This window comes from Eutrigla gurnardus (genome assembly GCF_963514095.1).
Source record: "Eutrigla gurnardus genome assembly, chromosome: 5".
Lineage (NCBI taxonomy): Eukaryota > Metazoa > Chordata > Actinopteri > Perciformes > Triglidae > Eutrigla > Eutrigla gurnardus.
In genome coordinates, this window is record NC_139919.1 from 21,986,876 (window position 1) to 22,002,399 (window position 15,524).

The 15,524-nt window shown below is 43.8% G+C and overlaps 2 protein-coding genes and 1 pseudogene across 11 annotated transcripts in view; all 3 read right to left on the reverse strand.

Moving 5' to 3' along the window:
* LOC311013232 (protocadherin gamma-C5-like) overlaps window positions 1-15,524 on the reverse strand; it is a gene marked incomplete at its 5' end in the record, with an annotated part of 293,577 nt that overhangs the window by 75,755 nt on the left and 202,298 nt on the right. The window lies entirely within an intron of this gene.
* On the reverse strand, window positions 80-2,560 carry LOC311013301 (protocadherin beta-16 pseudogene; annotated as a pseudogene). The gene has a single exon. The product of its transcript is annotated as a protocadherin beta-16 pseudogene (transcript).
* On the reverse strand, window positions 2,720-15,314 carry LOC311013302 (uncharacterized protein; the record flags this gene model as incomplete). Its single annotated transcript, XM_084009352.1, has 6 exons — window positions 12,882-15,314; window positions 11,847-11,863; window positions 9,332-11,647; window positions 6,289-7,635; window positions 3,139-4,586; window positions 2,720-2,755 (listed from the first exon to the last, which is right to left on the reverse strand). Exons 1-6 carry the CDS (start codon window positions 15,278-15,280, stop codon window positions 2,720-2,722), a joined length of 7,563 nt encoding a protein of 2,520 aa, XP_083865478.1. The 5' UTR covers window positions 15,281-15,314.

A 15,524-nucleotide genomic window follows, 5' to 3' on the forward strand; every position in this document is an offset into this window, starting at 1 on the left:
GATTGCAGGCTAGATATGGATGGTGCCTAGTTTGGCATATATCAGTCAGAGACAAATTGCAAATAGGTTAAAACTTAAATTAACCAAAATGACCAACCTCTAGAGGAGAGTCTGGTTCATCCAGGATGCTCTTTTCACTCTGTATCCGCTGCATCGTCCCTGTAGAACTGGGGTCCATTATCAGCACGTTCTGACTACCGGCTCTGCCGAACTTACAGTCACTCTTTCTGGAGTCGGTGGTCCTGCACACCTCGTAATTGTACACGTGTTGGAGAGTCCCTGTCCCCAAAGTGTCTGAGTAACGTGGTGGATAATATGGAATCACAGGGAGACTGGAGTGATACAGGATGCGAGACTGTCTCCATCTGTAGATCTTCACTGATATAATAACCACTAAACACGTGATGAAGAGGAAGGAGACTACAGCCAAAGCCAACACTAAGTAAAAAGTCAGGTTGGCATTGTACTCCTTGTCCTGTGTAAAGTCAGTGAACTCAGACAGAACTTCAGGGAAGCTGTCCGCCACCGCCACGTTCACAATGACTGTAGCTGAACGAGAGGGCTGCCCGTTGTCCTCCACGATAACAGTCAGTCTTTGTTTCACAGCATCTTTATCAGTGACTTGGCGGATAGTTCTGATTTCTCCATTCTGTAAGCCCACTTCAAACAGCGCCCTGTCGGTGGCTTTCTGCAGTTTATAGGAGAGCCAGGCATTCTGTCCAGAGTCCACATCAACAGCCACCACTTTAGTGACCAGATAGCCCACATCTGCTGAACGAGGCACCATTTCAGCCACCAGAGAGCCGCCAGACTGGACCGGGTACAGAACCTGAGGAGGGTTGTCGTTCTGGTCCTGGATCAGTATTTTCACAGTCACGTTGCTACTGAGTGGAGGGGAGCCTCCATCCTGCGCTTTGACCCGGAAGTGGAAGTCTTTGATCTGCTCGTAGTCAAAAGAGCGGACTGCGTGGATGACTCCACTATCAGCACTAACGGACACATATGAGGAGACCGGCACTCCGTTAACAGAGGAGTCCTCCAGGATGTAAGAAACACGGGCGTTCTGGTTCCAGTCAGCGTCTCTGGCTTTCACTGTGAATATAGAGAGGCCTGGTGTGTTGTTTTCTACAATGTAGGCCTCATATGAGCTCCTCTCAAAGACAGGCGCGTTATCGTTGACGTCAGAGATCTGTAAGGTGAGAGTGACGCTGCTGGAGAGGGAGGGCACTCCCTCATCAGAGCAGGTCACGGTTATATTGTATTGAGACGCGACCTCTCTGTCTAAAGCTACCTCTGTCACTAAAGTATAAAATCCATTTAATGTAGTTTGTATCTTGAAGGGGATGTGTCCATCTATATAACACTCTACGTTTCCATTGTTCTCTGAATCTGGATCATTTACACTTAACATAGCTATAACAGTGTTTGGAGGTGAGTCCTCTAATATAGACTCGGATTTGGACACAATGTTGATGTGAGGATTGTTATCATTTATATCAATAACATCAACCATTACTTTAGTGGAATCAGAGAATCCACCACTGTCTATAACTTCAATATCAACTTCATACATTTTTGCTTTTTCAAAATCTATTTCACCAATCAGGGTGATTTCACCAGTTTTCGGATTAATCCTAAATAGTTCAGATAAAATACGTTCGCTGGTAGATATCTGATATGACATTTCTCCGTTCAGGCCGAGGTCTTTATCAGATGCACTTACAGTCGTTACGCTGGTGCCTTTGGGGGAGTTTTCTAGTAGTTTTGCTTTATACAGCGGTTTAGCGAATGTAGGTGCGTTATCATTTACATCTAATATATTGACAAATATCTGCATTGTCCCTGACATCTGAGGCTCTCCTCCGTCTATAGCAGTTAACAGCAGTGATATATACTCCTGCTTTTCTCGATCTAGAGGCTTCTGGAGAAGCATCTCGACCTTTTTAGTGCCCCCTGCCTGATTTCCAGGTTTTAATATGAAGTTATCAGTAGGAGTGAGTGAATATCGCTGTAAGCCATTCATCCCAATGTCAGAATCAAAAGCTTTTTCTAAAATGAATTTCGATCCTATTACAGCGGACTCGCTGATTTCAAAGCGTTTTTCTGCGTTTGTAAAAGTGGGGGTATTATCATTTATGTCGGTGATCTCCACCGTAATACGAAACAGTTCCATTGGATTTTCCAGAATTAACTGGAAATGTAAAGCACAAGGCGTCGTCTCTCTACATAATGCTTCTCTGTCTATTCGCTCTTGGATAACAAGGACTCCCCTTTCTTTATTCAGCCCGATGTATTCTCTGCTGCCTCCCGTATAGACACGAGCTTTACCTGATTTCAGCCGTTTGAGATCTAAACCTAAATCATGCGCGATGTTACCAACGATAGAGCCTTTCGACATTTCTTCGGGAATGGAATAGCTGACCTGCCCGAGCACGTAGCTGAGACACAGCACCGAGAGTAACAACAGTACTTGCCGTCTCATTGTTCTCTGCGAAGTCGTTTCCTGCACTATTAAATCAAAAGCATTCCCGATGCAGTCACGCGACGGTAGAAAACACAAAATAGTTCCGAATCCAGCTTTAGGAAACAAAAAAATAGATCCGGTTATATAATTCCTCGCAGGGCTCCTAATGACCGCCGACTGTATTCTGTCTTGCTCCGAAGATGAACACCGTATGTACACGAAAGGGGCTGGACACAGAGAGGGAAAATACAACGTCTATTTAATAGCAACACGCTTGCCAACAGCGACCCTCTGAGTTAAAAATACAATATTACAACACATGATGTGAAGAGAACGAGTTCAGTGCAAAGACGCACTGTATTCAAGAAGAAATAGAACCAGAGAAAAGGCCATCATCCTGGCTGAGTGACATTTTAGAAAATGTAAACTTTGATAATATTGGGTTCAGTTGATTTAGCAACAAAATGGAAAACTAAAATATAAAATTATTGTGTAAGCTATGATAATAAGGTAAGAAAACAAGAAAAACAGACACAAAGGAACCTTCACTATTTTCAGCAGCAGCAACCGTCGCTGGCCATGGTGCTGAATGTAAACGTTGCGGTTAGAGCTAAACTTTTCAAGCCTAATGAAATGAATATTTATAATGTGCACAGAAATGAGAAATGTCTAACCTCGAGAGGAGAGTCTGGTTCATCCAGGATGCTCTTTTCACTCTGTATCCGCTGCATCGTCCCTGTAGAACTGGGGTCCATTATCAGCACGTTCTGACTACCGGCTCTGCCGAACTTACAGTCACTCTTTCTGGAGTCGGTGGTCCTGCACACCTCGTAATTGTACACGTGTTGGAGAGTCCCTGTCCCCAAAGTGTCTGAGTAACGTGGTGGATAATATGGAATCACAGGGAGACTGGAGTGATACAGGATGCGAGACTGTCTCCACCTGTAGATCTTCACTGATATAATAACCACTAAACACGTGATGAAGAGGAAGGAGACTACAGCCAAAGCCAATACTAAGTAAAAAGTCAGGTTGTCATTGTACTCCTTGTCCTGTGTAAAGTCAGTGAACTCAGACAGAACTTCAGGGAAGCTGTCCGCCACCGCCACGTTCACAATGACTGTAGCTGAACGAGAGGGCTGCCCGTTGTCCTCCACGATAACAGTCAGTCTTTGTTTCACAGCATCTTTATCAGTGACTTGGCGGATAGTTCTGATTTCTCCATTCTGTAAGCCCACTTCAAACAGCGCCCTGTCGGTGGCTTTCTGCAGTTTATAGGAGAGCCAGGCATTCTGTCCAGAGTCCACATCAACAGCCACCACTTTAGTGACCAGATAGCCCACATCTGCTGAACGAGGCACCATTTCAGCCACCAGAGAGCCACCAGACTGGACCGGGTACAGAACCTGAGGAGGGTTGTCGTTCTGGTCCTGGATCAGTATTTTCACAGTCACGTTGCTACTGAGTGGAGGGGAGCCTCCATCCTGCGCTTTGACCCGGAAGTGGAAGTCTTTGATCTGCTCGTAGTCAAAAGAGCGGACTGCGTGGATGACTCCACTATCAGCACTAACGGACACATATGAGGAGACCGGCACTCCGTTAACAGAGGAGTCCTCCAGGATGTAAGAAACACGGGCGTTCTGGTTCCAGTCAGCGTCTCTGGCTTTCACTGTGAATATAGAGAGGCCTGGTGTGTTGTTTTCTACAATGTAGGCCTCATATGAGCTCCTCTCAAAGACAGGCGAGTTATCGTTGACGTCAGAGATCTGTAAGGTGAGAGTGACGCTGCTGGAGAGGGAGGGCACTCCCTCATCAGAGCAGGTTACGGTGATATTATATTGAGACGCGGTCTCTCTGTCTAAAGCTACCTCTGTAACTAAAGTATAAAATCCATTTAATGTAGTTTCTATCTTGAAGGGGATGTGTCCATCTATATTACACTCTACGTTCCCATTGTTCTCTGAATCTGGATCATTTACACTTAACATAGCTATAACAGTGTTTGGAGGTGAGTCCTCTAATATAGACTCGGATTTGGAAACAATGTTGATGTGAGGATTGTTATCATTTATATCAATAACATCAACCATTACTTTAGTGGAATCAGAGAGTCCACCACTGTCTACAACTTCAATATCAATTTGATACATTTTCGCCTTTTCATAATCTATTTCACCAACGAGGATAATTTCACCAGTTTTCGAATTAATCTTAAAAAGTTCATATAAAAAATCTTTACTTGCTGATATCTGATATGACATTTCTCCGTTCAGGCCGAGGTCTTTATCAGATGCACTTACAGTCGTTACGCTGGTGCCTTTGGGGGAGTTTTCTAGTAGTTTTGCTTTATACAGCGGTTTAGCGAATGTAGGTGCGTTATCATTTGCATCTAACACATTGACAAATATCTGCATTGTCCCTGACATCTGAGGCTCTCCTCCGTCTATAGCAGTTAACAGCAGTGATATATACTCCTGCTTTTCTCGATCTAGAGGCTTCTGGAGAAGCATCTCGACCTTTTTAGTGCCGTCCGCCTGATTTTCTAGTTTTAATACAAAGTGATCAGTGGGAGTAAGTGAATATCGCTGTAAGCCATTCATCCCGATGTCAGAATCAAAAGCTTTTTCTAATACAAATTTCGATCCTATTACAGCGGACTCGCTGATTTCAAAGCGTTTTTCTGCGTTTTTAAAAGTGGGGGTATTATCATTTATGTCGGTGATCTCCACCGTAATACGAAACAGTTCCATTGGATTTTCCAGAATTAACTGGAAATGTAAAGCACAAGGCGTCGTCTCTCCACATAACGCTTCTCTGTCTATTCGCTCTTGGATAACAAGGACTCCCCTTTCTTTATTCAGCCCGATGTATTCTCTGCTGCCTCCCGTATAGACACGAGCTTTACCTGATTTCAGCCGTTTGAGATCTAAACCTAAATCATGCGCGATGTTACCAACGATAGAGCCTTTCGACATTTCTTCGGGAATGGAATAGCTGACCTGCCCGAGCACGTAGCTGAGACATAGCACCGAGAGAAACAACAGTACTTGCCGTCTCATTGTTCTCTGCGAAGTCGTTTCCTGCACTATTAAATCAAAAGCATTCCCGGTGCAGTCACGCGACGGTAGAAAACACAAAATAGTTCCAACTCCAGCTTTAGGAAAAAAAAAAATAGATCCGGTTATATAATTCCTCGCAGGGCTCCTAATGACCGCCGACTGTATTCTGTCTTGCTCCGAAGATGAACACCGTATGTACACGAAAGGGGCTGGACACAGAGAGGGAAAATACAACGTCTATTTAATAACAACACGCTTGCCAACAGCGACCCTCTGAGTTAAAAATACAAAATTACAACACATGATGTGAAGAGAACGAGTTCAGTGCAAAGACGCACTGTATTAAAGAAGAAAGAGAACCAGAGAAAAGGCCATAAACCTGGCTGAGTGACATTTTAGAAAATGTAAACTTTGATACTATTGGGTTCAATTGATTAAGCAACACAATAGAATACTAAAATAAAAAAAGTATTTTGTAGCCTATGATAATAAGGTAGGAAAACAAAGAAAAAAAATAGAAACAAAGGAACCTTCACTATTTTTTTCAGCATCAGCAAAATTCGCTGGCCATGGTGCTGAATGTAAACGTTGCGGATAGAGCTAAACTTCTCAAGCCTAATTAAATGAATATTTATAATGTGCACAGAAATGAGAAATTTCTAACCTCAAGAGGAGAGTCAGGTTCATCCAGGATGCTCTTTTCACACTGTATCCGCTGCATCGTCCCGGTAGAACTGGGGTCCATTATCAGCACGTTCTGACTACCGGCTCTGCCGAACTTACAGTCACTCTTTCTGGAGTCGGTCGTCCTGCACACCTCGTAATTGTACACGTGTTGGAGAGTCCCTGTCCCCAAAGTGTCTGAGTAACGTGGTGGATAATATGGAATCACAGGGAGACTGGAGTGATACAGGATGCGAGACTGTCTCCATCTGTACATCTTCACTGATATAATAACCACTAAACACGTGATGAAGAGGAAGGAGACTACAGCCAAAGCCAACACTAAGTAAAAAGTCAGGTTGTCATTGTACTCCTTGTCCTGTGTAAAGTCAGTGAACTCAGACAGAACTTCAGGGAAGCTGTCCGCCACCGCCACGTTCACAATGACTGTAGCTGAACGAGAGGGCTGCCCGTTGTCCTCCACGATAACAGTCAGTCTTTGTTTCACAGCATCTTTATCAGTGACTTGGCGGATAGTTCTGATTTCTCCATTCTGTAAGCCCACTTCAAACAGCGCCCTGTCGGTGGCTTTCTGCAGTTTATAGGAGAGCCAGGCATTCTGTCCAGAGTCCACGTCAACAGCCACCACTTTAGTGACCAGATAGCCGACATCTGCTGAACGAGGCACCATTTCAGCCACCAGAGAGCCTCCAGTCTGGACCGGGTACAGAACCTGAGGAGGGTTGTCATTCTGGTCCTGGATCAGTATTTTCACAGTCACGTTGCTACTGAGTGGAGGGGAGCCTCCATCCTGGGCTTTGACCCGGAAGTGGAAGTCTTTGATCTGCTCGTAGTCAAAAGAGCGGACTGCGTGGATGACTCCACTATCAGCACTAACGGACACATATGAGGAGACCGGCACTCCGTTAACAGAGGAGTCCTCCAGGATGTAAGAAACACGGGCGTTCTGGTTCCAGTCAGCGTCTCTGGCTTTCACTGTGAATATAGAGAGGCCTGGTGTGTTGTTTTCTACAATGTAGGCCTCATATGAGCTCCTCTCAAAGACAGGCGCGTTATCGTTGACGTCAGAGATCTGTAAGGTGAGAGTGACGCTGCTGGAGAGGGAGGGCACTCCCTCATCAGAGCAGGTCACCGTTATATTGTATTGAGAGGCGATCTCTCTGTCTAAAGCTACCTCTGTCACTAAAGTATAAAATCCATTTAATGTAGTTTGTATCTTGAAGGGGATGTGTCCATCTATATTACACTCTACGTTCCCATTGTTCTCTGAATCTGGATCATTTACACTTAACATAGCTATAACAGTGTTTGGAGGTGAGTCCTCTAATATAGAATCTGATTTGGAAACAATGTTGATGTGAGGATTGTTATCATTTATATCAATAACATCAACCATTACTTTAGTGGAATCAGAAAGTCCACCACTGTCTATAACTTCAATATCAACTTCATACATTTTTGCTTTTTCATAATCTATTTCACCAATCAGGGTGATTTCACCAGTTTTCGGATTAATCCTAAATAGTTCAGATAAAATACGTTCGCTGGTAGATATCTCATATGACATTTCTCCGTTCAGGCCGAGGTCTTTATCAGATGCACTTACAGTCGTTACGCTGGTGCCTTTGGGGGAGTTTTCTAGTAGTTTTGCTTTATACAGCGGTTTAGCGAATGTAGGTGCGTTATCATTTGCATCTAACACATTGACAAATATCTGCATTGTCCCTGACATCTGAGGCTCTCCTCCGTCTATAGCAGTTAACAGCAGTGATATATACTCCTGCTTTTCTCGATCAAGAGGCTTCTGGAGAAGCATCTCGACCTTTTTAGTCCCCCCTGCCTGATTTCCAGGTTTTAATATGAAGTTATCAGTAGGAGTAAGTGAGTATCGCTGTAAGCCATTCATCCCGATGTCAGAATCAAAAGCTTTTTCTAATACAAATTTCGATCCTATGATAGCGGACTCGCTGATTTCAAAGCGTTTTTCTGCGTTTGTAAAAGTGGGGGTATTATCGTTTATGTCGGTGATCTCCACCGTAATACGAAACAGTTCCATTGGATTTTCCAGAATTAACTGGAAATGTAAAGCACAAGGCGTCGTCTCTCCACATAACGCTTCTCTGTCTATTCGCTCTTGGATAACAAGGACTCCCCTTTCTTTATTCAGCCCGATGTATTCTCTGCTGCCTCCCGTATAGACACGAGCTTTACCTGATTTCAGCCGTTTGAGATCTAAACCTAAATCATGCGCGATGTTACCAACGATAGAGCCTTTCGACATTTCTTCGGGAATGGAATAGCTGACCTGCCCGAGCACGTAGCTGAGACACAGCACCGAGAGTAACAACAGTACTTGCCGTCTCATTGTTCTCTGCGAAGTCGTTTCCTGCACTATTAAATCAAAAGCATTCCCGGTGCAGTCACGCGACGGTAGAAAACACAAAATAGTTCCAACTCCAGCTTTAGGAAACAAAAAAATAGATCCGGTTATATAATTCCTCGCAGGGCTCCTAATGACCGCCGACTGTATTCTGTCTTGCTCCGAAGATGAACACCGTATGTACACGAAAGGGGCTGGACACAGAGAGGGAAAATACAACGTCTATTTAATAGCAACACGCTTGCCAACAGCGACCCTCTGAGTTAAAAATACAATATTACAACACACGATGTGAAGAGAACGAGTTCAGTGCAAAGACGCACTGTATTCAAGAAGAAATAGAACCAGAGAAAAGGCCATCAACCTGGCTGAGTGACATTTTAGAAAATGTAAACTTTGATAATATTGGGTTCAATTGATTAAGCAACACAATAGAATACTAAAATAAAAAAGTATTTTGTAGGCTTTGATAATAAGGTAGGAAAACAAGAAAAAAATAGACACAAAGGAACCTTGACTATTTTCAGCAGCAGCAACCGTCGCTGGCCATGGTGCTGAATGTAACCGTTGCGGATAGAGCTAAACTTTTCAAGCCTAATGAAATGAATATTTATAATGTGCACAGAAATGAGAAATTTCTAACCTCGAGAGGAGAGTCTGGTTCATCCAGGATGCTCTTTTCACTCTGTATCCGCTGCATCGTCCCTGTAGAACTGGGGTCCATTATCAGCACGTTCTGACTACCGGCTCTGCCGAACTTACAGTCACTCTTTCTGGAGTCGGTGGTCCTGCACACCTCGTAATTGTACACGTGTTGGAGAGTCCCTGTCCCCAAAGTGTCTGAGTAACGTGGTGGATAATATGGAATCACAGGGAGACTGGAGTGATACAGGATGCGAGACTGTCTCCATCTGTAGATCTTCACTGATATAATAACCACTAAACACGTGATGAAGAGGAAGGAGACTACAGCCAAAGCCAACACTAAGTAAAAAGTCAGGTTGTCATTGTACTCCTTGTCCTGTGTAAAGTCAGTGAACTCAGACAGAACTTCAGGGAAGCTGTCCGCCACCGCCACGTTCACAATGACTGTAGCTGAACGAGAGGGCTGCCCGTTGTCCTCCACGATAACAGTCAGTCTTTGTTTCACAGCATCTTTATCAGTGACTTGGCGGATAGTTCTGATTTCTCCATTCTGTAAGCCCACTTCAAACAGCGCCCTGTCGGTGGCTTTCTGCAGTTTATAGGAGAGCCAGGCATTCTGTCCAGAGTCCACGTCAACAGCCACCACTTTAGTGACCAGATAGCCCACATCTGCTGAACGAGGCACCATTTCAGCCACCAGAGAGCCTCCAGACTGGACCGGGTACAGAACCTGAGGAGGGTTGTCGTTCTGGTCCTGGATCAGTATTTTCACAGTCACGTTGCTACTGAGTGGAGGGGAGCCTCCATCCTGCGCTTTGACCCGGAAGTGGAAGTCTTTGATCTGCTCGTAGTCAAAAGAGCGGACTGCGTGGATGACTCCACTATCAGCACTAACGGACACATATGAGGAGACCGGCACTCCGTTAACAGAGGAGTCCTCCAGGATGTAAGAAACACGGGCGTTCTGGTTCCAGTCAGCGTCTCTGGCTTTCACTGTGAATATAGAGAGGCCTGGTGTGTTGTTTTCTACAATGTAGGCCTCATATGAGCTCCTCTCAAAGACAGGCGCGTTATCGTTGACGTCAGAGATCTGTAAGGTGAGAGTGACGCTGCTGGAGAGGGAGGGCACTCCCTCATCAGAGCAGGTTACGGTTATATTATATTCAGAGTTTCGCTCTCTGTCTAATTCGCTGTCGGTTACTAGGCTAAAGAATTTTTTGGACGTTGTTTTCATCAAAAATGGCATGTGTTCCTCGATATTACATGCAACTTTGCCATTTTCTCCAGAGTCAGGATCTTGCACATTAAATATAGTAACTACAGTTCCTGGCCTAGAATTCTCTGATATTGAATTTGTTTTCGACATAATATTAATAGATGGGCTATTGTCGTTCGTATCGGTCACCTCGACGATAATCTTACACGAATCCGTCAGTCCTCCATCATCACTAGCCTGTACGTGTATTTCATAGTGCTGTGCCTTTTCATAATCCAGGTTTCCAGATAAAGAAACCACGCCATTTTTTTCGTCAATTTCAAACGTAACAGGGACATCATCCAACGTGTTTGTTATCGAATATGACACCTTTCCATATGACCCTTGATCTGCATCTACAGCATTAACGGTACTCAATAATGTACCCTTCGGAGCAGTCTCCATTATGTTAACCTTATATACTTCCTGCGTAAATACTGGGGCATTATCATTCGCGTCTAACACTGATATTTCTACTCGCATTGTTCCCGACAGCTGAGGATCACCGCCATCAGTAGCTGTGAGAGTTAAAGATAGGTGCTCTTGCGCCTCTCTGTCTAGATGTTTTTGCAAGACCATCTCCACCTTTTTACTCCCATCTTGCTGATTTTGGAGTTTAAGATGAAAGTTGTCCGTAGGCTTTAGCGAATAACCCTGCAATCCGTTCACACCGACATCTAGATCCATTGCTCTTTCTAGCACAAATTTTGCTCCAATCACAGCCGACTCACTAATCCTAAATTTCATCTCATCCTTTTTGAAGCTGGGTGCGTTGTCGTTTATGTCATTGATTTCCACTGTAACTGTAAAAAATTCAATCGGGTCCTCCAGCGTAATTTGAAGATGTAAAGCGCATGGTGTCGTCTGTCCACAAAGCGCCTCTCTGTCGATCCTCTCTTTCACCAGCAGGACTCCTCTGTCTTTATTCAGCTCGATGTGTTCTGCATTGTCCTCTGTATATATGCGAGCTTTACCGGACTTCAGTCTCTTCACGTCCAACCCTAAATCCTGCGCTATGTTACCAACTAGAGAACCTTTCGTCATTTCCTCGGGAATGGAATAGGTGACCTGCCCGAACACTGAGCACAGAGGAAAAAGCAATATAAACAACAGTACTTGCCGTGTCATTGTTCTGTCCGACATATTAAAATCGACAAACACTGCCGATGTAAAGATATATTCCAAAGCGTTAAGGTCTCTCGATTATAGTGGGTTCCAAACGAGGATTCGTTATCTCTGAGTCTTGAATCCAAAACGAATCGCAGCGCGGATATCTCCCTGTGTGTGCACCGAAGCCCGTGTGCAGTATGAGGCTCTCTTTCTCAGTTTAATGTAAGAAATGACGAGGGAAGGATCTACATTGGTCAACAGCGGCCCTGAGAGTCGAAACACTTGCACTGCAGAGAACTACAGTCAGTAGGAGGTTCAATATGAAGAAATAAATACGACTTTCATTCATTACAAAAATAATCAAGCAACGCCTTTTGCAAAAAATAAATAAAAACAACAACTGCTCAATCAGTATGTAAATACATATATTGTGGACTCGGTTATCAGGTCGTTTCTTCACTTAGAATGTAATGTTTTTAGAACAAAAACATACATGGTTGTTGTAGAGTTGATCAGAAATAATTTAATTCTAAAATATTAATGCTAACTTATTATTCACTTCATATTAAACTGACACTAAAACTATTTCTTATTTACTCTCCGTGAACTGTAATTCAAAGTGATTTATTATTTCACGTTGTAAACAATTTTGTTTACTTTCCATAGCTCTCAAAAAGCAGATATTTGGATCAAGTGGGAGCAGGAACTCATAAGGAGTGTCTTATACTGATCCACTAGGACATATGCAGATAGAGCAGGACAACTAGGTGGACCGTCATCAGAGCAGATCACAACAAGGCATCAGGCTGATGACTAATGATTGATCAAGAAGAGGTCCATAATGCAGACAACATACACAGCAAGGATGATGGTAGTGGATTTTTTGTCAGCTATTATATTCACAAAACAAGTTCAGTCAGTTCAATCTCATGCCAGTAGGTATTTCTGGTCCAAATACACTGCAGAGCTCACTGCATGATAAATACCCGAGGGGATCAGTGGATCTCCTAATGTTTAAGTTGGATAACTTTAGCACCCAACCCATGCCAATATTTGCTACACTATACACGGAAATAATTTGCTGTGAAGAGAACTATGTGGAGAATTTATGATACAATTCAAATGTAAAGTTGAAGTGACTTTATGAATATTTAAATTATGATAAGTTATAAGTATGAAAAACTGTCTGAAGAATGAATCACAAGTGCATTTTGTTGTGAAATTAAGCTTTTGAAAAAAAAAAATTTAGTGAGCAAGATAATGAATTGATGGGAAAAGTGCCACCATTCCATGACACTAACCTCTAGAGGAGAGTCTGGTTCATCCAGGATGCTCTTTTCACTCTGTATCCGCTGCATCGTCCCTGTAGAACTGGGGTCCATTATCAGCACGTTCTGACTACCGGCTCTGCCGAACTTACAGTCACTCTTTCTGGAGTCGGTGGTCCTGCACACCTCGTAATTGTACACGTGTTGGAGAGTCCCTGTCCCCAAAGTGTCTGAGTAACGTGGTGGATAATATGGAATCACAGGGAGACTGGAGTGATACAGGATGCGAGACTGTCTCCATCTGTAGATCTTCACTGATATAATAACCACTAAACACGTGATGAAGAGGAAGGAGACTACAGCCAAAGCCAACACTAAGTAAAAAGTCAGGTTGTCATTGTACTCCTTGTCCTGTGTAAAGTCAGTGAACTCAGACAGAACTTCAGGGAAGCTGTCCGCCACCGCCACGTTCACAATGACTGTAGCTGAACGAGAGGGCTGCCCGTTGTCCTCCACGATAACTGTCAGTCTTTGTTTCACAGCATCTTTATCAGTGACTTGGCGGATAGTTCTGATTTCTCCATTCTGTAAGCCCACTTCAAACAGCGCCCTGTCGGTGGCTTTCTGCAGTTTATAGGAGAGCCAGGCATTCTGTCCAGAGTCCACATCAACAGCCACCACTTTAGTGACCAGATAGCCCACATCTGCTGAACGAGGCACCATTTCAGCCACCAGAGAGCCTCCAGACTGGACCGGGTACAGAACCTGAGGAGGGTTGTCGTTCTGGTCCTGGATCAGTATTTTCACAGTCACGTTGCTACTGAGTGGAGGGGAGCCTCCATCCTGCGCTTTGACCCGGAAGTGGAAGTCTTTGATCTGCTCGTAGTCAAAAGAGCGGACTGCGTGGATGACTCCACTATCAGCACTAACGGACACATATGAGGAGACCGGCACTCCGTTAACAGAGGAGTCCTCCAGGATGTAAGAAACACGGGCGTTCTGGTTCCAGTCAGCGTCTCTGGCTTTCACTGTGAATATAGAGAGGCCTGGTGTGTTGTTTTCTACAATGTAGGCCTCATATGAGCTCCTCTCAAAGACAGGCGCGTTATCGTTGACGTCAGAGATCTGTAAGGTGAGAGTGACGCTGCTGGAGAGGGAGGGCACTCCCTCATCAGAGCAGGTCACTGTTATATTATACTCAGAATCTGTCTCTCTGTCTAGATCGCTGTCTGTCACTAAACTATAGAAATCATTAGAAGAAGTGGAAATAGTAAACGGAATATGACCATTTATTCTACAGTTCACTTGACCATTGTTACTTGAATCTGGGTCAAGGACACTGAATATTACTATAACTGTATTTTGCGGAGAGTCTTCTGGGATTGAATTAGACTTGGAAAGGATACTGATGACAGGCTTATTGTCATTAATATCAATAACATCAACAATAATCTTACTGGAATCAGAAAGACCACCACTGTCTTGAGCTTCGATGTCAATTCTGTAATACTTAGCTTTTTCAAAGTCAACTTCCCCAACTAATATGACTTCACCATTTTCAGTTATTGTAAATATATCCGACATACTGTCCATAGTGGTCGATACTGAATAGGAAACATCCCCGTTGGTTCCTTTATCTGCATCAGAAGCACTCACTGTTGTTAATGTGGTTCCTTTCTGAGAATTTTCAGGTATGGCTGCCTTGTAAACCGACTGCGTAAAAACAGGAGCATTGTCGTTTGCGTCGAGCACGGTCACATGAATCTTTACTGTCCCAGACATCTGAGGTTCTCCTCCATCTACAGCTGTTAACAACAACGAGATGTGCTCCTCTTTCTCGCGATCTAACGGCTTGTGCAAAACCATTTCGACCTTTTTAATTCCATCCGCATGACTTTGTATCTTCAGCACAAAATTATCAGTGGGTTTCAAACTGTAATTTTTCAACCCATTCACGCCAATATCTGCATCAACCGCTCTTTCCAACACAAATTTGGATCCTGTAATTGCGGATTCGCTGATTTCAAAACGTTTCTCGTCATTTTTAAAACTCGGGCTGTTGTCGTTGATGTCGGTAATCTCTACAGTTATTCGAAAAAGCTCCATTGGGTTTTCTAGAATAATCTGCAGATGCAAAGCACAAGGCGTCGTCTGTCTGCAGAGGGACTCTCTGTCGATTCTCTCTTTCACGAGGAGAACTCCCCTTTCTCTACTCAACTCGATGTATTCTCCGCTGTCGCCCGTAAATATACGGGCTTTACCCGACATTAATCTTGACACATCCAAACCTAAATCCCGTGCTAAATTGCCCACAACGGAACCCTTTGCCATTTCCTCCGGAATAGAGTAGCTGACTTGTCCGAAGACTGAACCGAGAGAAAAGATCGAGATGAAGAACAGTATTTGCCGTCTCATTGTTCAATCCACGGTTTACGTTTGCCACACAAAAAGATTGTTAGAGTCGGTTTCAAAATAAAAATAGATCCATAAGAAAATAACTTGATGAAATAATGTCGAGTAAATCCAGGGTTTCTGAAGGAGATTCTGATGAGCGTGCGCATATAACCGGTAATCTGACCGTTGTGAATGCGTTCTCCCTTTTTCTTTCTCTGAAACAACGACGTGACATGGGAGGATCTGCTTCAAGTCCTGTCAACAA